General features: G+C 46.7%; 1 protein-coding gene across 1 annotated transcript; it reads left to right on the top strand.

Moving 5' to 3' along the window:
- Nucleotides 1-11,967: 11,967 nt before the first annotated feature.
- On the top strand, nucleotides 11,968-23,670 carry LOC123188084 (protein FREE1). The gene is made up of 17 exons (XM_044600119.1): nucleotides 11,968-12,745; nucleotides 12,925-13,011; nucleotides 13,107-13,238; nucleotides 14,115-14,249; nucleotides 14,512-14,577; nucleotides 14,673-14,783; nucleotides 15,270-15,362; nucleotides 16,225-16,332; nucleotides 19,367-19,397; nucleotides 19,474-19,547; nucleotides 20,564-20,604; nucleotides 20,733-20,883; nucleotides 20,980-21,241; nucleotides 21,559-21,787; nucleotides 21,912-22,062; nucleotides 22,160-22,342; nucleotides 23,306-23,670. Exons 1-17 carry the CDS (start codon nucleotides 12,044-12,046, stop codon nucleotides 23,321-23,323), a joined length of 2,574 nt encoding a protein of 857 aa, XP_044456054.1. The 5' UTR covers nucleotides 11,968-12,043; the 3' UTR covers nucleotides 23,324-23,670.
- The last annotated feature ends 1,753 nt before the right edge of the window (nucleotides 23,671-25,423 follow it).

The raw sequence follows: 25,423 nt of genomic DNA on the forward strand, positions 1-25,423 counted from the left end.
AAGTATCTGGATACCATAGTAATTCATGGTATGTTTTATTGCACTACTTCTCCTTATGCCGAATATGATTATGCAGTCCGTCCTGAGCCCGTCTCGACGTATCTTCGTCGGACGGTTCTTTGGACTCGTCGGATATGAATAGTGATTCACTTCCGACCGCCTCCACCCCTTGCCCTACGGACAACGTCGAGGTGTTGTCTCAAAAGGCACCTAGCCGAGGGGAGGTAGTCCTGGGGGCGCCTCGAGGCGACCTTCCGGACCCTGGGTGCAAAGGGAGCAAGACTCCCATGCGCTCCAACTTCGGCCCCCAGCCAAACACTGCGTCGGAACCTTCGGTGGTTCCGGACTCCGGTAGGCGATCCCTCGTTAAGAGGGGCAAGCTACCCATGCCGGTAGCCTCTGTCCATCTAGAGGAACCGGACAACTTGCTGGAAGCACTTCACGGCACTTCCATCGACGAAGAGCACCACACTATCATGAGTGCGGTGATCGAGAAAGTTCAGTCCGCCAAAAACGGACTAACCGAAGCTTGTGCTAGCCTCCTAACAGGCTTTGAGGTAAGCAATCAAAATATAGGAACATATTACCGCATAGACAGTAGCCCCTGATGCTCTGTTTGGCATTCGCGAAGAAAGGCCGAATAGAGGATCAAATAATGACTTAGGAGTTTAATCAGAATATGTCTATGTGCATATGCACGCTTCACTGCTGGCTGCTGCCGCACGTACTGCGGAGGTCGCTGGACTGAAGCAGGACCTTGAGCGGTCCGAGGAAGAGCTCGACCTTACCAAGAGGCAGCTCGAGGAGAGCAAAGGTAAGCGATACCTTGTCTATATATTAAAAAGAAATTCGGTTGTAAAGTAATAGGATCATCATGGATTTGCAAGGGGCCACGACCAAGGTGGCGACCGTGAAGAAGGCGTTGTCCGAGGCCGAAGACAAAGCGGCCAAGGAGCGCATTGAGCGGGAAAAGCAAGACGCCCGGGTAGGGGAGGTGCAGCAAGAGCTCGAGGCTCTTGCCAAAAAACACGAGTCCTTGGAGCTTCACTCTAAGACGCGAGAGTCCGAGCTTGCGAAGGCGCTCGAAAGCGCACGGAGCGCCAAGGCTGAAGCCCACAAGGCCCTCCAGGAGATTGATGCAGTGAAGAAGATAGCAGCGGGTAAGGCATTCATTATGCAAAGCAAGCATGTGAAGGAAACTTTCCTTTTACTTACCCGAGTTCGGAGCTCTCCAGGAGCGTTCGCAGATCTTCCCCGCAGTGTACTGGATGCCACGGAGTTTTACCGAGCTAAGGAGGGGAGCTCGACGAAAAAGTTGTTCTGGTCTCAATATACTGGGACCGAACACCCAATGCCCTTGAGCGACCAGCTGAAGCAACTGTCGAGCTTGACAAGGCGGCCGAACAGGCCATGAAGGGTCTTATAGTCCGGATGTGGCCTGGCGATCCCCTGCCTAGCAGCTACTTCGATCTAGTGAGGCGGCTTGTGGATGCCTGCCCATGGCTTGAAGCCATAAAGCGCCCCGTCTGCATCGAGGGTGCGTGTAGGGCTTTTGCCCGGGCGAAGGTGCACTGGGCGAAGCTGTACGCCGTAAAGCTGGTGAAGGAGGGGCCGCCGAAGGGCAAGGAGCATCGCTGCCCCGAAATGTATTATGACAGTGTCCTGAAGGGTTCCCGCCTTGTGGCGGAGGAATGTGCTAGAGATGTAATTTTTGAGTGAACATGCTCATGTGATCCTATAATGTGAAACGAGTTCATTTGCGCTATGCAACGCTTTTTGAATTTAAAATATTACCTTCTGTGCGGCCGTTTATAAAATCTGAGAGTTGGCCAGGCGTCGGCTTCTGCCCCCATGTAACTAGTGCTGGGGTGTTCGGGATAAACCTGAGCACTCTTTATCCCAATTTTGGGTCCTTCGAGGGAGGTGTTCAGGACAACGAACCAGGCAATCAGACTATAAGGCTTTATCACTCTCACTTAGCCATAGAAATCTACAATTTTAAATTTTGGAGAAGCCCCTAGTATTCGGAAGGCCGAATTTGGGGCACTATATACGCCTAAGTCGGGCAAGGCCGACTCCTCGCCCGAAGCGGAAAAAGTCTTTAAGGACTTGAGACCTCTCGAATAGCGACCAGCTCTCGCCTTATCATGACAGTCAATTTTCGGCTTTCTCTACTGAGGTGCTCGTCCGAAAGAACCGGGACACAATCGTAGTAGTTCTCACTGTGCTACCTTAGCCGATATGGCGGAACGTAAGGTACCAAAACATGGGAGCCGGGCAAACCCAACTATTGACCCAAGACATGATTCAGAGCTGATGCATATAATGCTATAAATTCGGGGTGCCGCACTGTCGAAAGTGTTCGGACTTCTCACGTCGTATTATGGGGTAAACGAAAGCCCCTGGCGTACTGACCATACCAGAATGTACGGGTGCAAGTTGTCGTAAAGGAACATATAAGAGAAAAAAAGGATAGATGATGCAATAATAGGCTAATGCTATGCATTGTTATTTAAATAATATGTCGAAGCATACTGATACAAGTAGTGCAATAAGCAAGAAATAGGACTATTTGACATGTCCTATCCAAGGGCAAGCTGCGTATGGGTAGTAAAAAGCGGGTATATCGATTGTTATTAGAGACCACCTGGGGGTTCCCTTGTATGTCTTAGCTTCTTGCCTCCTTGGTTGTTCCTTCCCGTAATGTGTCCGGCAGTCATACTGCCGAAAAGGGCTTTCAGAGAGTAAGGTCCTGAAAGAGAAAAAATGATAAAGGTATGCAGCCCCTAGGGCGGTTAAGCCGCATTGCGGGACGTGCCCTAATCGTGCCCCCGCCTATGCCCATGGTATTTTCAGTGCGTAATTATGTGTGCGCGGCATGAATTTCGTCTCTTGACTGGGACTAGGACGGGGGCCGAATTGCTAGGCAAGCTCTGAACGTGCCAGGCGATCCTGTTGCAGGTTACTCCAGACTCGCTTAACGGTGTCCGGGGGCTGTATCGCCGAATTGGCGGTTTGCCTTAAAAGGCTGCTTTGTGCTTCTGCTGTGAGGGTCGCAGTGTGCTCTTCCGTGCAGAGCGAGCATTCTGTGTTTCCATTGACTGTTATGACCCCCCTAGGTCCTGGCATCTTGAGCTTGAGGTATGCGTAATGCGGTACCGCATTAAATTTTGCAAATGCGGTTCGCCCGAGCAGTGCGTGATAGCCACTGCGGAACGGGACGATATCGAAGATTAACTCCTCACTTCGGAAGTTGTCCGGAGATCCGAAGACCACTTCCAGTGTAATTGAGCCCGTGCAATGGGCCTCTACACCTAGGATGACGCCCTTAAAGGTGGTTTTGGTGGGTTTGATCCTCGAGGGATCTATACCCATTTTGCGCACTGTATCCTGATAGAGCAGGTTCAGGCTGCTGCCGCCATCCATAAGGACTCGAGTGAGGTGAAATCCGTCGATGATGGGGTCTAGGACCAATGCGGCGGATCCTCCATGACAGATACTAGTGGGGTGGTCCCTGCGATCGAAGGTGATCGGACAAGAGGACCATGGGTTGAACTTTGGGGCGACGGGCTCTATCGCATAGACGTCCCTTAGTGCACGCTTCCATTCCCTCTTGGGAATGTGGGTTGCCTATATCATGTTCACCATCTTCACTTGTGGGGGGAACCTCTTCTGTCCTCCCGTGTTCGGCGGCCGGGGCTCCTCCTCGTCATCACTATGCAGCCCCTTGTCCTTGTTTTCGGCATTCAACTTGCCGGCATGCTTGAACACCCAGCATTCTCTGTTGGTGTGATGGTTGGCTTATCGGGGGTGCCGTGGATTTGACACGAGCGATAGAGTATGCGATCCAAACTAGACGGGACCAGAGTACTTCTTTTGAATGGCTTTTTCCGCTGACCGGATCTAGAGCCTCTGAATCCGCATTGACTGCCGTATCATCGGCGTTATCGCCGTTGTTGTGGCGCTTGTGTCTGTTACGACGTGGTCTGCCGTCGGCATCTTTAGTATCCGAAGTGCTTAGATTCCTTGATGTGTTGTTGCTGCGAGCCAGCCAGCTATCCTCGCCAGCGCAAAAGCGGGTCATGAGTATCGTGAGGGCTGCCATAGACTTCGGCTTCTCCTGGCCGAGGTGCCGGGCGAGCCACTCGTCACTGATGTTATGCTTGAATGCCGCTAAGGCCTCTGCGTCCGGACAGTCGACAATTTGGTTTTTCTTAGTTGGGAACCGTGTCCAAAATTGCATGGCCGATTCCCCTGGCTACTGAGTTATATGGCTCAAGTCATCCGATCCGGTGGTCGCACATAAGTGCCCTGGAAGTTGTCAAGGAATGTGTCTTCCAAATCCTCCCAACTGCCGACGGAGTCTGCTGGCAAGCTATTCAGCCAATGTCGAGCTGGTCCTTTAAGTTTTAGTGGGAGGTACTTGATGGCATGCAGATCATCACCGCGAGCCATGTGGATGTGGAGGAGGAAATCCTCAATCCATACAGCGGGATCTGTTGTACCATCATGCGAATCGATATTTACGGGTTTAAAACCCTCCGGGAATTCGTGATCCATAACTTCATCAGTGAAGCATAGGGGGTGTGTGGCGCCTCCGTGCCGGGCTATATCACGACACAGTTCATATGAGTCTTGTCTGCTGTATTCAGCCCGAGCGGATTTACTTTTAGTGTATCTGGCGTGACGGTCATCGTCGCGTGTTGGTGCGCGCCCTTGTGATCCGTAGATCGATCTTGCATGTTTTGCCTTGTTTTCCAATACGTCTCGTAGGTCCCGCGTGTTGCCCCGGGCCTTGGTATTTTTGTTTGATTGGCAGCGGGGTGCGGGCTGGACTTCGGGCTGAAATGCCTCTCTGTCTTGGCCACGAGGTGGCCCATCAGCCGCATCATACGCTGGTGATGTGGGTTTCAATGCTTCCTCCTCGAGGTGAGGTAGCGACCTGCGCTTTGGATAACTCTTGGTTGGGCGCTCGAGTTCGTATTCCTTGGCCGCAAGGACTTTGGTCCATCTGTCTGCTAGCAAATCTTGATCAGCTCGAAGCTGTTGTTGCTTTTTCTTCAAGCTATTTGATGTGGCTATAAGCCGGCGCTTGAAGCGCTCCTGTTCGACGGGATCCTCAGGCACGATAAATTCTTTGTCGCCGAGGCTCACCTCGTCTTCGGAGAGAGGCATGTAATTGTCCTCCTCTGATTCTCCATCTGTTGCCCGCTCTGGAGGGCTAGCTTGTTCACCCCCCCCCCGCTCTAAATCGTGCTAGAGGGGATTGTTGTCGTCTTCGGCACTATCCGGAGTGTTATTCTCTCTTGTGCCGGTATCACTACTTTTGCTATGGCAGGACTTAGAGCGGCGCCGCTGACATCGGCGCTTGGGTTGCTTCTTGGAGGGGTCATCCTCCGTTGTTTCGTCGCCATTGCCTTCTTTGGGCGTGTCCACCATGTATATATCATATGATGAGGTGGTGGTCCAGCGCCCTGTGGGCGGTGGTTCCTACTCGTCTCCTGCATCGTCGTCCATACCATCGATGTCTTTGGAGTCGAAGTCGAGCATGTCGGTTAAATCATCAACATTGGCTACTAAGTGGGTGGTGGGTGGGGAGCGAATTTCTTCGTCGTCCGCATCCCATTCTAGCCGGACATAGTTCGGCCAAGGTTCTCCTGACAAGGAGAGAGACCTTAATGAATTTAGCACGTCGCCGAAAGGTGAGTGCTGAAAGATATCCACGGAGGTGAACTCCATGATCGGTGCCCAATCAGATTCGATAGGCACGAACGCAGGCGGCTCGGAGTCCGTGGCCGGGGACGAATCCAGTGGTTCGGCAACACGACTCTCGTAAGGGGTGAAGTCAGTATCCAGCTCCGTCGCCACTGAGAGTGCGGCCTCCATGGCGGGGTCTATCCCTCCGTCCTCGGATGGTGCAATTTGCTCCAGATTGAGGGCCGGAGTAGTTGCAGGTGTGATCTCCTGAACACTGTCCGATGGCAGAGTTACGTCATGCTCGTCGTGATTGTGCGGCGCACCTGACATGGGCTTGAATCCGTCGAAGATCAAGTCTCTGTGGATGTTGGTAGCGTAGTTTAAGTTTCCGAACCTGACCTGATGGCCAGGGGCATAGCTTTCGATCTGCTCCAGATGGACAAGCGAGTTGGCCCGCGGTGCGAAGCCGCCGAATACGAAGATCTGTCCGGGGAGGAAAACCTCACCCTGGACCACATTGTTGCCGATGATCGAAGGAGCCATCAAGCCTTACGGTGACGGCACAGTGGAACTCTCAATGAAAGCACCAATGTCGGTGTCAAAACCGGCGGATCTCGGGTAGGGGGTCCCGAACTGTGCGTCTAAGGCGGATGGTAACAGGAGGCAGGGGACACGATGTTTACCCAGGTTCGGGCCCTCTCGATGGAAGTAATACCCTATGTCCTGCTTGATTGATCTTGATGATATGAGTATTACAAGAGTTGATCTACCACGAGATCGTAGAGGCTAAACCCTAGAAGCTAGCCTATGGTATGATTGTTGTTGTCCTACGGACTAAACTCTCCAGTTTATATAGACACCGGAGGGGGCTAGGGTTACACAGAGTCGGTTACAAGGGAGGAGATCTACATATCTATATTGCCAAGCTTGCCTTTCACGCTAAGGAGAGTCCCATCTGGACACGGGATGAAGTCCTCAATCTTGTATCTTCATAGTCCAACAGTCCGGCCAAAGGATATAGTCCGCCTGTTTGGAGACCCCCTAATACAGGACTCCCTCACACATTTTTATAAAATGTTTAAATACACTAAGCTAATTAAAACAATAGCTAAAACCATTAGTTAAATGCCTTTTGTATTTTATAAAATACTAAACTATTTTATTTTGGGACCAAACTTTTTGTGGCATTGTCTAATTTTGCAATATGAATTATGGGGACAAGTTTCCTATTTTACTAAACCTACTTGCTATTTAAGATAAGCACAAAACATAACAAATAAAAAGAAAAGGAAAAAGAAAAAGGAAAACTAAAAAAAGAGAAAATTGTAACTAACCTAACCTACTGGGCACCTGGTCCACCTAGCAAAGCTCACGGCCCAGCCCACCTCCATATCCCTCCACCTCCCGCTAGAGGAGGCGGGGGGAAGCGTGGCGGCCATCGTGGCCTCCTTGGCCGGCGATGCCGCCATGGCACCCATCCCATGGTCCCCTCTGAGGTTAAGAGCAACCCGCGGCCTCTCCCCCGAACCCTAGCTCTCTTCATTTTCTTCCTCGCCCCTCCCTCGTTCGATCCCATCCCTGCCCGAGCTCGACCGTCGCCAAGTCGTCATCGTCCCCGCGACCACCATCGTCCCCGCACCCCGCCAAGGAGTCTAGGAGCTCCACAATGTTCTTCTACGTCATCCATGGCCACCCGTTCGAGCTCGACGACTCTGCATCGTGCGGATCGAGCTCTTCTTCCACCTCCGGCCGCCGCGGCCTCATCGTCGATCCGCGCCACCTTGTCAACCCCGGCCCCGCACGAGCTCACCATCGTCTTCCTCTCGATGAGTTGCACCGGTTCCCCTTCCCCCCCCCCTTCGATTTCGTCGCCGTAGACTGTCCCACCACCGCGCCCCAGCTCTTGGTTGCCGCCCCCCCCCCCCCCCCCCCCCCCCGTGACCGTGCTCCCCTCGGCCCCTGGCTGCATCCGGGCCGCGCCCTGGCCTTGCCCAGGCGCGCTCACCGCACCGCGGCCGCGCCCCCACTACACTCGGGCCGCCTTGCTTCTACTGCCGCATGCTGCTGCCTTCCCCGCCGCCACTTGCTGTACCTGCTGCCTGCTGCCGCGCCGTCTGTATCCGCTACAGCATGCTGCTGCTGCCTTGTCACCGCGGCCGCCGTCCCCCTGTATCCTGCTCCGCCCGGACGCCCCCTCGCCCGCACACTCGGAGCGCCGTCGCGCGCTCGCCATGGCCGTGCGAGGAGTCGCGCCTGCACGCACTTGCCCCCAATCCCCTGCTTCTCCAGGGCTCGCCCCAACTTCCTGGCCGCGTGCCCACACGCTGGCCTCACCGGCCTTGCGGGACTAGTTCGCCCCTGCGTTGCGCCTCCTCGCCAAGGTCGTCGCCGCCGGCGTCGCGCTGGGAGCGCCCGTGTGCGTTCCCAGTCATCGAACTGTGGCCTTAGCCACTGCACATGGGGCCGGTCTATAAAGAAAAAAAGAGAGGAAAGGGATTAAGGAATTAAGTTAAAAATAAATAAAAATAAATAGGTACTGGCTGAGACACTAACATACGGGTCCCGTGGGACCCATTGACTAGTCAACTGTGGGCCAGTCAACTGCTGGCCCCGCTGTCAGCCCCTTAGTGCACTCTGGGTGCACTGCACCGGGTGTACTTAGCTTTTTGCTATTTAATTTTTTAATAATAAATCCAGTAATTTTAGTAAATGAATAAAACTTAGAAAATTAATAGAAAATAAACCGTAACTCGGATGGAAATACTTTGTACATGAAAGTTGCTCAGAACGACGAGACAAATCTGAATACGCAGCTCGTTCGTCCGCAACACATCCCTAGAATAGCGAACACGCAACTTTCCCCCTCCGGTTTGACTGTCCGAAAATGCCAAACACTGGGAATACTTTCCCGGATGTTTTCCCCCTTTGTCGATATCACCTATACATGCGTTAGATCACCCCTGACACCGTGTATTGCCTTGTTATAGTTTGTGATGCTTTATTTGCCCTGTATTTACTGTTTCTTCCCCCCTCTTCTTCTCCGACAGACCCCGAGACCGGTGCTGATGCCATCGAGTACGACTACGTCATCGATGACCCCTCCTTGCCAGAGCAACCAGGCAAGCCCCCCCCCTTGATCAACCCGATATCGCCTATGCCTTCTCTCTACTGCTTGCATTAGAGTAGTGTAACATATTATTGCTTTCGGTTAATCCTATTCTGCTGCATAGCCTGTCTTTGCTACTACTGTTGTTACCTTTACCTGCAATCATAAATGCTTAGTATAGGATGCTAGTACTTCATCAGTGGCCCTACATTCTTGTTCGTCTGCCATGCTATACTATTGGGCCGTGATCACTCGGGAGGTGATCACGGGTATATACATACATACTATATTTATACATGTGGTGACTAAAGTCGGGTCGGCTCGTAGAGTACCCGCAAGTGATTCTGATGTGGGGGCTGAAGGGGCAGGTGGTTTCATCCAGGTAGTGGTGGGCCTGGGTTCCCGACGGCCCCCGACTGTTACTTTGTGGCGGAGCGACAGGGCAGGTTGTGACCACCTAGGAGACAGGTGGGCTTGATCCCTGGTCGGCGTCCGCGGATACTTCAAATAACATGCTTAACGAGATCTGGATATTTGATCTGAGTCTGTCCACTAGCCTATACGCACTAACCAACTACGCGGAAACAGTTACGGGCACTCAACGTTGTGGTACCAGCCGAAGCCTTCTTGACGTCAGCGACTAATCGGCGCGCACCGGGTTGGACCGCGTAAATCAACTTCCTTTGTAATGGAGGTTGCTAGGTCTGCTCACCGGCCGTGTACGCAACATGCAGGTGTGCAACGGGCGATGGGCCCAGGGCCATGCGCGCTTAGGATTTAACCGGCATGCTGACCTCTTTGTTGTGCCTAGGTAGAGCTGCGACATATTTATCTTCCGAGGCCGGGCATGACCCAGGAAAGTGTGTCCGGCCAGAGGGATCGAGCATGTTGGGTAATGTGGTGCACTCCTGCAGGGAAGTTTATCTATTCGAATAGCCGTGTCCCTCGGTAAAAGGACGACCCGGAGTTGTACCTCGACCTTATGACAACTAGAACTGGATACTTAATAAAACACACCTTCTAAGTGCCAGATACAACCCGGTGACCGCTCTCTCACAGGGCGACGAGGAGAGGATCGCCGGGTAGGAATATGCTATACAATGATACTTGATGAACCTACCATCTACTCTCTTCTATATGCTTCAAGATGGAGGATGTCAGAAGCGTAGTCTTCGATAGGACTAGCTATCCCCCTCTTGTTTTGGCATTTTGCAGTTTAGTCAACAGATACTACCCATTTCATTGATACCAATGCACGTGTAGTGTAGATTCTTGCTTGCGAGTACTTTGGATGAGTACTCACGGTTGCTTTGCTACTTTTTTTCCCCTTTCCCGGTTATTGCGATCATATGATGGAGTCCAGGAGTCAGAGGACCCCGAGGATGATTCTATGTGGAGTTCGACTTCGAGGAGTAGTTAGGAGGGCCCTAGGCAGGAGGCCTTGCCTTTTCGATCGTTGCTACTTTTGTGCTAGCATTCTTAAGACAAACTTGTTTAACTTATGTCTGTAATCAGATATTGTTGCTTTCCGCTGGCTCTTATGTTTTCGAGCTTATGTATTCGAGCCCTCGAGGCCTCTGGCTTGTAATACAAAGTTTATATTGTTTTAATTTATGTCTAGAGTTGTGTTATGATATCTTCCAGTGAGTCCTTGATCTTGATCGTATGCATTTGCGTGTATGATTAATGTACGATTGAATCGAGGGCGTCACAACTACGACCCTGTTTGAAACACTGGAATAGAAAACAGAGGGGTTGAATAAAACGTACGAATATGGTCAAAATGTAGTGTGAAAGCATTGAAATGCAAAAACATAGAAAACATAAAACCTCATGTGTTCGGATGGCAGTAGTAGAAGTATAGGATAGATGGGTCCCACAAGGAAATAGAGTAATAACCATGCATGCAGGCGCAACACTCTTGTCAGCAACTTTGTCCACTGACATTGTCGCCTAGGAAGATGGTGGGTCCCAACTCCATTAAGCACCGCAATATTTTCTCTCCTTCCCACGCTTTGCCTGGGGCATCCACGAAAGGGTGAGAAAACCAGAGATCATAGTGGATTTTTATTTTCCTGTGAAATGAGCATCCTGTGAAAGTGTTGCAGGGGAAATGAATATGCTCTTTCCTCCATTCCGGACGCTGCTCCAGCTTCCTTTTCTCTGTTTTGCAATTCCAGCGCTTTTCCTTCGCAAAACCTACGAACCGAACATGGCCTACATGTGTTGTTGCCTCCTCACAGTCGGATGTTGTCTATTTTCTTCTTCTTATTTTAATTTTAATTTTCCCCTTTTATTTTATACCTTTCTTCATTTTAAAAATACATAAATATAGTTGCATGTAGTTACAGGATGTGCAACCATAGAGGTAGTCATAATAAATAACAATACCGGGCGCATTAGTGTCTGGTAGTGGACGTGCAACTGTAGTTACGTGGTTGGCGCCCGAATATAATTGAGAAGTAGTGCTCTTATTAATAAAGAGTTGAATGATTGATATTGAGAGTTTTGAGGTGGTTATTGCAAAAGTTATCTTATGTATGTAACTTTTTGTAGGAGGTTATCTTGAAATGTACATTGAGAACCTTCCACCTCAATCTGTACCAATGATGCTACATCCGATGGTTCTGCTTTGTTTTTCTATTTTTGCATTCTAGGCTCAGATTCTATGGTAGTTGCTCCCATTTGAGAATTAAATAAATCATTTTTAAAACAATTGATGCTCTTTATATTTAGCAAAATTAAAGTGAATTCAAGGAAGATTTGTCAGGGAAGCACAATTAACTGCCCCACTATTTTTCCTTTTGGGCAAAACTACCCACACTAATTAAATCATTAATTTGCAGTTTAAAAAGCATTATTTTTCAAAGCCAATCCGGGTCGTGTGGGCCTTTACGATGAAGGACGTGCACGGCCCAATTCGACCCACACACCAGTAACCCCGCCGTGTCGGACGCGTAGTCAGAGCGGCAGACAAAACAACTCCCGCGAAAGGCGAACCCAATACCGCCACAGCAACCATCGTGACCGTCCACTTCCACCCGCCGACGAGATCCAACGGCCACCGCGCGCGGACACGCTCCAGAGCCAACGCGTCAACCTCCGAAACGAACCCCCACCTTCTTTAACCCTTTCTTCCCCTGCAAACAAACGCAATCGCGAAGCATCGAATCGGATCAGAGTTTTGGGGAGAAAAGACAGACAGAGAGGAAATCGCCGTCGCCTTCCACCTCGCCGGCGATGCAGCACGGGAGCGGCGACTACGCCTCCCCCGCCCCCGCGGGCCACTACTACCCTCACCAGTACGCGCCGCCGGGGCCGCCCCCCCACCCCCCCGCCGCCGACCCCCCGATCCCGGGGGGCTACGCCTCCGCGCCGCCCTACTCCGTCGGCGGCTACCCCGAGCAGCCGCCATCCGCCCCGTCCTACACGCAGCCGCCCCAGTACGCCGGGTACCCGCCCTACAACCCCACGCCCTACCCGCCTGAACCCTCGCCGGCGCCGTACTACAGCTACTCGCAGCCGACCCAGCCGGTTCCCGCAGCGGAACCCAGCCCAGCGCCTCTTCCCTATGACGCCCCGTACTACGGCGGAGGCTACCAGCAGCCCGCCGCTGGGTATGGCGACGACGATTACCTGAACGAGGGCGCGTATGCCTATACCGGCGACGCAGGCCCCGAGCCGTACGGCGCGCGGGGCACGGCGCCGACCCGGTCAGGAGCCGCGATGTTTGATGACTACGGGCGGTCGATTGGACTCTCGTCCGGAGGGACGGAGCAGCCACACGGCGGCGGGGGCGGCAGTGTGGGTGGGAGCTTTGGGAAGATTGCAAGGGCTGTTCCAAAAGCAGAAACCCATGAGGATGCTAGTGGTGGTGCGCAGAAATTTCGGGTTAAGCTGCTGCCAGAGGGTGCTGGAAGCCCTACCGATGTGCTTTGCCAGGTACAACTTCAGTAACGGTATGATTATCAGTTTAGGCATGTTAGGTGTATTGTTTCACTCCGAAATTATGATATCGTTCTATGGTTTTGCAACATATATGTGCTTGTTCCAACTTCCATATTGAAGGACTGTTATGATACATAAAATCTGTACTTACTAATTATTATATGCTGTTGCAGGTTGGTCTGGATGGAATCCGCATGCTTGATCCCAGCACAAGCAGGATCCTAAGGATTTATCCCCTTGATACACTGACGAAATGGGAGGTGTGTTGGACAGCATTTTTGCAGAAGATTATGGTTATATTTTCTCATGATATGCAGTAGTGAGGGCATTCTAATGGTTGACACTGCTTATTTAGGTTTTGGATTCAACTGTATTTGCGATTTGGGCAAAGACTTCGGTGGATTTTGAAGCAAAGAGAATAAGGCTGAAGTCAAACAGCTATACTTCCAATACTTTGCTTGACACTGTAACAGCAGCAACAGTCCAGGTATTACAACACCACCATTATCTTTTCACCATCTGTGAGTAGCCTCCTAACTATATTGAAAACAGTGAAAACCCTTCTTCCAATGCTTTACGGGGCGTGTTGCTGCTTCACATTTCAACTATATCTGTAATAACTATCAGTACGAATGGTTTACTCTAGTTATCTATCCATGCTATGGTGTTGGTTTGGTACTTCTGGTTCAGTTTACATGTTATTCTAACTCCATACTTGTGGAAATAAGGAGCTAATGTCTTATTTTTTTGCATGGTTTACCCAATTATGCTGATCAGTCAATATTACTATCGATAAACTATCAATAGGGTTATTTGGTGAGAGCTGTTTAGTACTGAAATGGCATACATTTTGGACCGAAGATAGGTAGTAAAAAATGAAATATGTACTCCCGCTGTTCCTAAATATTTGTCTTCCTAGAGATTTTAACAAGTGACTACATACAGAGCAAAATGAGTGAATCTACACTCTAAAAAATGTCTATATGCATCTGTATGTGGTAGTCTATTTGAAATCTCTAAAAAGACAAATATTTAGGAACTGAGGGAGTATTTTTTTCATGAATATTTCGCCTTCTATAGTATGACCGGACGAGTAAATTCTCATGCCAATTTTTTGTTGTGTGCTAACATGTTTTTATCTGTTCTTTTACACTTGTTGTGTTTGAATTGCTCCTATCTTGCTGATTCTATTTTAGCCATATTTTTGTTTACATGGATTTTTATGTTAATATTCGATATTTTTGTTGCCCAGATTGGTTACTAGCTTGGAACTACATACGTGACACTGTTTGATTCTACATGTTGCATTAAGAATTTCTTCCTTAGATTAAGCCTTGTTTACTTTTGTGATTCTATAACATAGTTTAAGGAGATCGGTGAAGATGCAAGAGCCAAAGGACCGGTAGACGCTAGCAAATCCTCAATACAATCAAATGAGAAGAAAAAAGGTTTTGATTGGATGTTTGCGAAACCTGTTGATGAAGTGAAAGATCATTGGGTAAGATGAAGCTGCTCAATACCCATTTACTTGCATGGTAGTCACATGATTGTTTGAAACACATCACTTTATTACTTATTTCTGTAGAACTGTTTAGGAGCATTTCTTGTCATCCATGATCCCTTAAACTCTTAACCCTTTGAAGTAATTGATTCAGGTGGGACCTCCATTTAATAATCTTATGAATATTTTTCTTCTCGCATTCTTGCATCAAATGTTGCAATATACTTAATGTGTACTGTTACTGTGTCTCTACTTTCAGGTTCCAGATGAGGCTGCTAAGAAATGCCAGTCTTGTGCTGGTGATTTCAGTCATTTCAACCGCAGGGTAATTTATATAGTAGCTTTGTTCAGCTATTCATGTTATCATCAGAACAATGAAGTTATAATGTGTTGATATGAGTTTGTTATTCTTTGTTCCAGCATCATTGTAGGAACTGTGGCGAGATCTTCTGTGATAAATGCAGCCAAGGAAGAATTGCTCTGACAGCTGAAGATAATGCTCCACTTGTCCGAGTTTGCGATAGATGCATGGTATGTTCTGCTACTGTGTGGACTTAGTTCAAAGTTTGCTGTATTCACTTTCTAGTTCTCTGTTTCCTTCCAAATATTGTTGACAATAATTACCTTATTAAAAGAAAGGTGTCAATTCATACTTTTTTTCCCGCTAGCCAACTGGAAAAAGAATTACGTCGCCAAGTTTGTTACAACTCTTCAGCCTTTGTTGGGTTGCTTAGCATGTCTCCCTAGGCATGTCTTTGACTTCGCTGTAGTTGTTTTTGCCATCATTCATTTTGTTAAATCTATTTATTGTGTTTCTTATTGTTGGTGTTTTTCCTACTCAGTGGCTCAGATCCTTTGCATTTATTTGTCTTTCATTATTATTACCAGTGTAGCGGCTGTATTATGGATAGCATTTCGCTGCACTACTATTCCAGCTTTTGATAGTCGCGTGTGAAAATATGCTTGACGTGTAAAGAGATGCTGCCAAGTTCTCATAATAATTCTTGTCTTCCACAGGCAGAGGTTTCTCAGAGGCTTAGTATGGCACAGGAAGCTGCAAACAGATCTACCACAGTGCAAAGTCATGGAGATCTTGCAAAAAAACTGAAGGTAATATACTAGATGACCCTTTCTCTATGTGATACACCCATATAAGTGGCAAAAAATGAACGCCAATGGAAAAGGAATATTGCCATAGTTTTGGCCACAAACCAGATACACAAGCCAATTCCGCCGAATAAAGACCAAATTTGAAAACTTACTTTGTGCTAAAAGGAGTCCCCTAGCCATACTTTGATTTCTTTCCTTTTTTGTTTTGATCTAAAAAGTGCGAAGGGTAAGGAAGATAGCTGAGCCTAGTAGGATCCGCTTAGGTAGCTGGAATGTAGGGTATACATCAGTGAGGAGAGGTGTTGATTCCTATGTGTCCAAGAAACAAAATGGAAGGCACATAAGGCGAAGGAGTTGGAGGATTCTGGCTTCAAGTTGTGGTACACCGGGACAACTACAAACAGAAATGGCGTAGGCATCTTGATCAACAAGAGCCTCAAGTATGGAGTGGTAGACGTCAAGAGGCAAGGAGACCGGATTCAAGCTGGTCGTAGGGCACTTAGTTCTCAATGTTATCAGTGCGCATGCCCCACAAGTAGGCCACAATGAGAGCACCGAGAGGGAGTTCCACGAACGCTTGGAGGACATGTTAGGAGTGTACCTATTGGCGAGAAGCTCTTCATAGGATGTCTGAAGCTTCGCTTTAGCCTACGACATGATCGTAGCTAACATCCTCTTCAGAAAGAGAGAATCCCATCTAATGACTTCCAGTAGTGGTCAACACTGTAGCCAAATTGATTTGGTCCTCTTGAGAAGAGAAGACAAGCATGCTTGCCTGGATTGTATGGTGATACATGGATAGAGTGTTGTCCCTCAACATAAGCTTGTGGTGGCTGACTTCTGCTTTCGAATTTATGTCCAGCTTATAAGCGATTCAAAGTCGCTAGAACGAAGTGATGGAAGCTCAAGGGGGAGGCATATTAGGCTTTCGAGGAGAGGGTTATTGAGGAGGGCTCTTGGGAGGAAGGAGGTGATGCAAACAATATGTGGATGAAGGTGGCAACTTGCGTTTGGAAGTTGTCTTCAGAGGAGTTCAGGGTGACCAAGCAAAGTAGAAGTGAAGCTAAAGATACTTGGTAGTGGAACAATGATGTCCAGAAGGCTAAGGCCTCCTTTGGTTTATAGGAATTTTTAAGGAATTCTAAAGGATAGGAATTTTGTAGGAAAAATTCCTTTGAAGCCCTTCCTCCTTTGGTTCATAGGATAGAAATGTTATAGGAATAGGAAGATCATAGGAAGTGAGATGACATGTATCTCAATTCCTATAGAGAAAGAGATGTCATTTGATGCATAGGATAGGAATTTTTCCATTGAGTCTTAGCTAATGTTTTTTTTCCTCCAAAATGTGAACGATTGATTCCTATCCTACATATGAATAGGAATCCATTCCTACAAACCAAAGGGCTTCAAAGGAAAATTTCCTATGCAAATCCTATCCTATAGGAATCCTATGAGATTCCTACAAACCAAAGGAGGCCTTTGTAGGAATTGATTCCTATTCCTATGAAAGATAAGAACCAATTTTTCACATTTCAAAGGAAAAAAAGTCAGCCTAGACCCAATGGAAAAATTCTTGTCCTGTGAATCAAATGACATTCCTTTCCCTATAGGAAATGAGATACATGTCTCTCTCTTCCTATGGATTTCTTATTCCATGGTATTCCTATCCTATCCTATGAACCAAAGGAGGCCTAAGGAGAAGAGACTGTTTCAGGCGCCTACACCCGAATAGGAGTGTTGACAACATAGTAGTGGCAAAGAAGACCGCAAAGCGAGCTGTGAGTGAAGCAAGGGGTCGGGTGTACTAGGACCTCTACTAGCGTTTAAACATGAAGACGAACATCTATAAGATGGCCAAGATCTAGGAGATGAAGACCAGGGATGTCAACCAAGTCAAATGCATTAAGGACGAAGCAGATCGGCTTTTGGTCAAGGACGAGAAGATCAGGCATAGATGACAAGAGTACTTCGACATGCTGTTCAATGGCGAGCATGAGAGCTCTACCATTGAGCTGGATGACTCATTTGACGATATCAACAGTCAACAGACGTTTTGTGTGACGAATCTAGGAGTTTGAGGTGAGGCAAGGCGATGGGTCCTGATTGTATCCCCATTGAGGCGTGGAGAGGCCTTGGAGACATAGTGATAAAATGGCTAACTGAGCTTTTCAGCCTTATTTTTTTGGTCAAACAAGATGCCAGAAGAATGGAGGCGGAGTATATTAGTACCAATCTTCAAGAACAGGGGGTGGGGGGTGAGAGGTGTTCAAGGTTGTACTAATTACCGTGGAATTAAGCTGATATCCATTCAATGAATCTATGGGAGAGAGTCATTGAGCACCACTCAAGAAGAATAACAAGCGTGACCAAAAAACAGTTTTGTTTCATGCCCGAGAAGTCGACCATGAAGCCATTTCTTGTACGAGAGCTTATAGGGAGCAAAAGAAGGACCTGCATATGGTGTTCATTGACTTGAAGAAGGCCTACGATAAGATATCATAGAATGTCATGTTTTAGGCCTTGGAGAAACACAAAGTCCCAACAAAATACGTTACCCTCACCTAGGACATATATGATAATGTTGTGACAAGTGTTCGAACAAGTGATAACGATATTGATGACTTCCCAATTAAAATATGACTGCACCAAGGGTCAACTTTGAGCCCTTCTCTTTTTGCTTTGATGATGGATGAGGTCACAAGGGATACAAGGAGATATCCCATGGTGTATGATGTGGTGCTTATTCGTCCTAGGACGACTGTAATCGACTCCCTATCTTTTCAATGAAATGAAACGCAAAGGTCTTTTGCGTTTTCTCGAAAAAAAATGATGTGGTGCTTGTCGACGATAGTCGGACGGGGGTTAATAAAGGAAGTTAGAGGTGTGGAGACAGACTTTGGAATCGAAAGGTTTTAGGCTTAGTAGAATTAAAACTGAGTATGTGAGGTGCGGTTTCAGTACTACTAGCCACAAGGAGGAGGTTATCCTTGATGGGCAGGTGATACCTCAGAAGGACAATTTTCGATATTAGGGGTCAATGCTGCAGAAGGATGGTGATATCGATGAAGATGTGAGCCATCGAATCAAAGCTTGATGGAAGAAGTGCCGCCAAGCTTCCTCTGTGACAATAGTGCCACAAAAGCTAACATGCAGGTTCTATAGGATAGCGATTCGACCTGCGATGTTGTATGAAGCAGAATGTTGGCCAAATAAAAGGCAACATGTCCAACAGTTAGGTGTAGTAGAGATGCGCATGTTGACATGAATGTGGCCACACAAGAAAGGATTGGTTAGGAATGATGATATACGTGATAGCTGGGTAACACCTGATATCTGAGATGGTTTGGGCATATACAACGCCAGGCCTCCAGAAGCGCCAGTGCATAGCGGATGGATAAATCGTGCTGAATTGCTGATAATGCCAAGATAGGTCGGGGTAGACCAAACTTGTCATGGGAGGAGTCTATAAAGAGAGAGATATGAAGAACTGGAATATCACCAAAGAACTAGCCATGGATAGGGGTGCGTGGAAATTAGCTATCCATGTGCCAGAATTATGGGTTTCAACTATAGCCTACCCCAACTTGTTTGGGACTGAAACGCTTTCTTGTTGTTGGTGTTGTTTGATCTAAAAAAATATAACCAAATGTGGAAGCACAGAGGAGCAGCATTATTATTTGAAGATCTTCCTGTTTTTGAACTTCTTGCAAATGAAGTATGGTTATTTTGGCAGCTTTGCATATTTTGTGCAGTGTCTATTGCTGTAGTGACTAAATTTGTAATCTAGTGTTTGGAAACCGTACTCTAGATCCTATTACTAATTAGATTTTGGAAAATTGTGTTACCATTATACTACCTCTTTTCCGAAATACTTGTACAAGTTGGACCAACTACAAGTATTTCGGTACAGAGGGAGTAGTTATTATTATGACTGCGAAGACTGAAGCTAATGTGATCTGTTCTGTGAAATCAATGATTTAACAAAAACTTCCTTTGATCAACAGGAGGAACTGGAGAGGAATCGCAAGTCTTCAGGTATTTTCATGTTCCCATGAAATGCATTTTTTAACATTAGTAATGCAACAAAATTTTAAAATTTCTTCTGTCAAAGGGACGGCGTCTGGAGGTGCATCTGGAGCAAGAATGCGGGAAGTTGCGTGCCCTACCTGCACAGTCCATCTTCAGGTCCGTCACAAATTATAGGGAGTGTATAGCTGAAATATAAAATGGTCTCGTAATAATTGTTGGTTGGTCACTAACATAACATATCAAATGAATGTTGAACTGCAGGTTGAAGTCCCAATCTCTGGCTCTGAAACAGTCGAGTGTGGAGTGTGCCAGCATGCTTTTCTCGTCAGCGCCAATTGATACACAGGGAGACGGAGCGTGACCTGTCAAATTATTCTGTTGATAACTCTATTTCTTTCCCCAGTTCTATACCAGAAATAAGCGTGTGTGTTCAACTTGTAGATGTTTGTGTGGCTGTGTTGGTAATCGACGTAGGTTGTATTTATTTTTCTTGTACATGAGTGTGTTCTAAACATGGGAAGTCGTTGCCAAAAATGCTGGTTCGTGAAGAATTCCAACAGAATACTCGTTGGTGAAGAGAGCGTGTCCTTCTAGTCTGACTTTTCTTTTTGGTCACGTACTGACCGCAGTTCTATCACCGCTCCCTTTTGGGCATAGCTTCTCTGCTCTTGCAGAAACCGAATGTTGGATTGCTTTTGAAGCAATTTATACAACTACATAAGATGAAGAACTGCATGCTCGTGACTACACATGAATATGACGTGGACTTGATCTTGTTTGGCTTCCTGTCTCAGAAAATATATCGTTTTGTGAGCGGGATGCAAACATATTGAGTTAACGAATGCTTACGAGCCAAAATGCATGATGTTTGATGAACAGATTGAAAGTTTTTTCAAAAATAAAATAAAATGCATGTGACCGAAATTACCTGTTGACAAGGAAACTGAACCAGAAGTAAAATCAGACCAAACCGCGTCTACTGACGAGGGCGGACCCAGGTGAAAGAACATGTTAGGCTAGCGACAGTCAAGTCAACCGATCATAGGAAATATCTCTCCTTTGCTTCTTTGCTTTTGCTTTACACATAGTAGTGGGCAGTGGCACCGGGAGCAAGCAGTCTATTCATCCCAGATCTGAAGTTCATTCCCTCTCCCGGTGTTCTCTTCCCACAGCTTGGATCCATCATCGAGGACGAGAAGCGTTCCCCTCCAAGGTCAGTGCACTTGACGAACTGCTCAATTATTTCCAGATACAGCTTCCTTGTGCGTACTTAATTAGTGATGTTGTTCAGCAACTTCCTTGCTTTCGTAAATTGCACGCTGTAATTGATCGCATCGGCAGCTTCTTATATCATCAGCAATTAATGGCCACCGGAGGTATGACCCTGAAGAGCCTACCGAACGAGCTACCATTAGACTTCTTGAACAAAATCACAAAGAACTTCTCCGATGAGCTACTGCTCGGTCAGGGCGCGTTCGGGTCAGTTTATAAGGTAGTACCGTATGATTTTGCCACAATTTTTTCTGTCAATTCAGATGTTGATACGGGAAGGTGCTAAGTTAGATTAGTTTTTTGTGACATTGAACAGGGGATCCTGGACGATGGTGGAGTGGTTGCTGTGAAGAAGCTCGCGGAAAATTCGCCTGTACCACGTGACACAATATTCGCGAATGAGGTTCAGAATATTATGGTGCTCGAGCATGAAAATATCGTCAAGTTGGTTGCCTACTGCCGGGAAGCACAAAACAAATTGGTGCAGAGCAACGGACGATATATTATCGCAGAGATCACTGACACTGTACTCTGCTATGAATACTTGCCTAAGGGGAGCCTTCACAAGAATCTTTTTGGTATGTCATATATCATTTGCTATTATTTTTCATGCACCTTGTTTGGAGTTCTAGCATGACTTTGCATAAGGTCCTCTATTCTTCACACCGGTAATATTGCTAGCAAGCAAGATTCTTCTACTGATAACGTGTGATGTTATCCTTTGGAGTAGACAAGGATAACATCACACATTATCAATAGAAGAATTTTGCTGTTGTTTTGGTGGAGATTTTTCACTTCAGAAGATCTTTGCTGTCGTTTTTTATTCTGAGTTATTATTATCATTTTTATCCACCATCGTAGATAAACTATAAAATTCCATGACATGTTACTTCAGGTGAATCCAGTAGCATTGATTGGGATATGCGCTTTAAAATAATAAAGGGGATATGTGAGGGTATACATTTTCTACATACCTTGCCTAGTCCCGTTCTCCATTTGGGTCTGAAGCCTCAAAATATACTATTGGGTGACAACATGACACCGAAAATTGCGGATTTTGGTTTCTCCAGAATATTCGGCCAAGATCAAACCCGAAAGAACACACGAAGTGTCGTGGGATCGATGTAAGTTAGTGCATGTTTATTATAGTGATATATCAGCTATCTTGTTCCTATACTGTATTGCAAAACTCATTTTCACATCTCCAATTAATAATGCTGATTAATACCTTGATGCTAATGCTGTTAGTGGGTACATGGCCCCGGAGTATCTGTACAATGGCGAAATCTCGGCTCGGTCAAACATATATAGTTTAGGCCTAATCATAATGGAGATATCCACGAGAGAGATGAATAGTTCTAGCACTGACCAGAAGCATGCAAGGAAATATATTGATGGAGTAAGAATTAATATACTTTATCATTTGAAGACTAAAAATTGAGAATATTCTCTTAGTTGATTTCCTTGCATTATGATGGTTTCACATTTTTATGTAGGTAAAAGAAAATTGGACACTGGAGAAAATAATGTCTGAGTACATTGAGTTAGAAGAACATGGTTTCGATCAAGTAGAAGCATGTATCAATATTGGTCTACAGTGTGTAGAGATTGATCAGAAGAAGAGACCTTCCATAGAGAACATTGTCAATATGCTCAATAAGCTTCCAGTGAGCGAGGAGGTATGAAATTCCCTTTGGACACATTGTCTCCCTGTTGAGAATAGTTAATTTCTCTAAATTGCGAAGGAATAATCCTTAATAGTTTTTGTAGGCTGAGCATTTAAGATAAAAACTTACATAATTGAATAGATTAACAGTGGTGCCTAGGTACAACTAGATCGATAGGAAATGCCCCACTTGCATTCATGTTTGTATTTTTTTTTAACACCACCTCATATATTAATTAACCAAAAGACGTGTTACAATCGTTCATTACAGAATTCACCACATAAGGCGGTACATCATTAACAAGAATCCCATCCGCTCTATTATCAAAACTAAACTTAGCTATTAGATGGGCCATCTTATTAGCGGAACGCCTAATCTTTGAAACTCTGAAGCTATCCATTAGCTTAGAGATACCCCATGCTTCCTTCTTTAGATCGTGCAGAGCTGATCTATCATCAAATTCATTTGCAAAAATCGCAGCAACAAAAGTCAGTCTCTAAAATTATAGGAGAATGTAGTGTTATATCTATATAGAGACCAGCAATGCAAGCTCAGAGTTCCGCTTCCTCCATGCTATTACACCTCCCAATGTAGTCCCATGAAGAGATCATAACTTTGCCAGCATAACCCCTAGCCACCACACCCACACTTGCCGCACTAATACTTTTCACAAAGCTAGCGTCGACATTAATTCTGATATAACCTGAAGGTGGGGGCTTCCAACCCATCCGAGCTTCTGAAATATTTGTATTTAATATTTCAAGAATGATTCACATTTTAAGATATTATACATTCACCTTTTATTATTTAAATTCATCAGATAGTATAGTAAAGTTGTTACTTCTCATTTTCATATTTGACATTTTAGTAAATCTGGTACTTCTCATTTTCATATTTCACACTTTCTTATGTACACTATATTAACGTAGAATCTTTATATTTCGACCGATGCTAACATGTGTCATCAAATTTCAGGTCACCCATTCCATGTGAGCACAAAACTTCCCACTTTACTGTGAGAGATGTCGAGAAATGTCGAACGTCAAGTAAAACAAGATCAATGCTACAAAAGTGGATGATGAAACCAATATTTGCATTCAATAAAGCAAGCCATGGCGCCCTTTTCTAAAAAAAGGTATTAATGAAAAGTGTGTTGTGGGAACATGACCCATTGATATCACACAATTGCAAATATATTTAGTTTTACTTCCTTTGGAGATTTCTGTACCAAAAAGTTTTTTCACAACCATGGCATGGATTTGAATTTGTATTAACCAAATTTGTAATGTGATAGACCAAAAACATAATTTAGATGCACTACATGAGATCAATTTCCTTGACAACATGAATGCAAACACTTTCAGGTTCTAAATTCTTTTATGATTAAAAAGTCAATAATGACGTCTAATGTGCATGAGGAACCTAAGAGCATATACAGCCGGGTGCTCCAAACCCTCCTCAAACGCCCAGGCAGTCTACCCAATCACGATTTTTCGACCCAGACGGATGTCTTAAACGGGCCTCAAACGTCCGGGCTGACCGGCACCTTTCATATTCAGCCCAAATATGAGGCGGATACGCGGGCCCCCGGATGCGTTTGTCACGTCGGACCCGGCCCACGCGGGCCCACCCGACCCATATATATTCGTCCCCATCCGCTCGCCGGACCAAACCCTAGAAACTTCACACTCCTCTCCCCTTCACTCCCTCCGCCACCTGAGCTCACCTCTGGCGATTTTCGGCCATCTCCGACATGGCGGGGCAGCGGATCTGACTCCGACCAGTCCGAATCCGTCGACTGGGATGTCATCCCGTGCGGGTTGGAGGAGGCAATGTCAGTCCGCATTGCACTCCACCGCTTCCGTGAGGACAGCGCTCGGCCGATGGACGGATCTGTCCGGTGTGACTCCATTGCGTCGGCTCAATGGGCGCTCGGGTCCTCTGGGGCTGGATCATCGCGGTCCCGGCAGCCGAAAAATCTCTCCTCCCCCATCACCGCCCGGGTAGACTATGAGTCCCACTGGGAACGGGCAGTCCGCCGTGGGAAGAAATTGGCGGAGGCAGAAGTAGCTGATACGACGGCGCGGGCGACTGCAGAGGAGGAAGCCATCCGCGCCCGCATTGTGAAGAAACGGCAGCGGGGGAACACGCGCACCCTTGTACGAGAGCAGAATCGGGCGGTCTGTGTCATGGCCGGACTGCCACCGAACAGGGCCGTCTCCAGGATTTCGGGCCCCGGTGCGAAATAGAAGAAAATTGCCCTATGGCTGACTAATTCATGTCATCGAAGATGATATCACTCTATGATCTGCTCTTGCATGCACTGCTAAGCAACCAATTACATGAATCACATCATACTGAAGTACTTAAGTCTGCACATTTGTGTGATACGAACAACGAATATAAAATAGGGCCCATTTTCTTTAAATCATACTACCTTTATTTTATTTTTTAGGTGCATTAACCTTTTTATGAAATTTCAAAATACTAAGTATATATTTTGGTAGGGTAAAATAGTGAATGTATTTGGTTTATTCGTTGATTTCCTAAGTTGCTAGTGGATTGTTTCCACTTGAAGTCTACAGTAAAAAAATCCCCACGGATGAAGGGATCTCCTTTCCTTACTGATAATTTTCTTTCCTACCTAATCTTCATGCATGCAATTACATGCCAATCAACAGATCCGGAAAAAATGGCGTGTTGCGCCCGAAAAGACTGCTGGTTTGAGATGAAAAAGGAATCCCGCGCAAGCACAGAAGATAATCAAGCAAACTGCGGGATCGTGCGCAGAGTAGGAAAGAAATCGCTGGCCACTAAGATCACGCGGGGCATACCGGATAATTAGATGTAGATTTTTTTCAGAATTAATTAGCATTAGATTAGTGCGATATGGGGCCCCATATTTTTGGTGGCCCTGTGCGGTCGCCCACCTTGGCCACCCTTGTAGACGGCCCTGCCACCGAAGGAGAAGAAGGACATCGACGACGAGGACAGCTCCGGCGACGAGCAGATCCAGCTCGATCCCTACTGCGTCTTCGACCGGTACTTCCGCGAGAAGGACGGTATGGGCGCCGAGAAGGGCAAGGGCAGCCG

Source organism: Triticum aestivum, chromosome 2A, assembly GCF_018294505.1.
Source record: "Triticum aestivum cultivar Chinese Spring chromosome 2A, IWGSC CS RefSeq v2.1, whole genome shotgun sequence".
Taxonomy (NCBI): Eukaryota; Viridiplantae; Streptophyta; class Magnoliopsida; order Poales; family Poaceae; genus Triticum; species Triticum aestivum.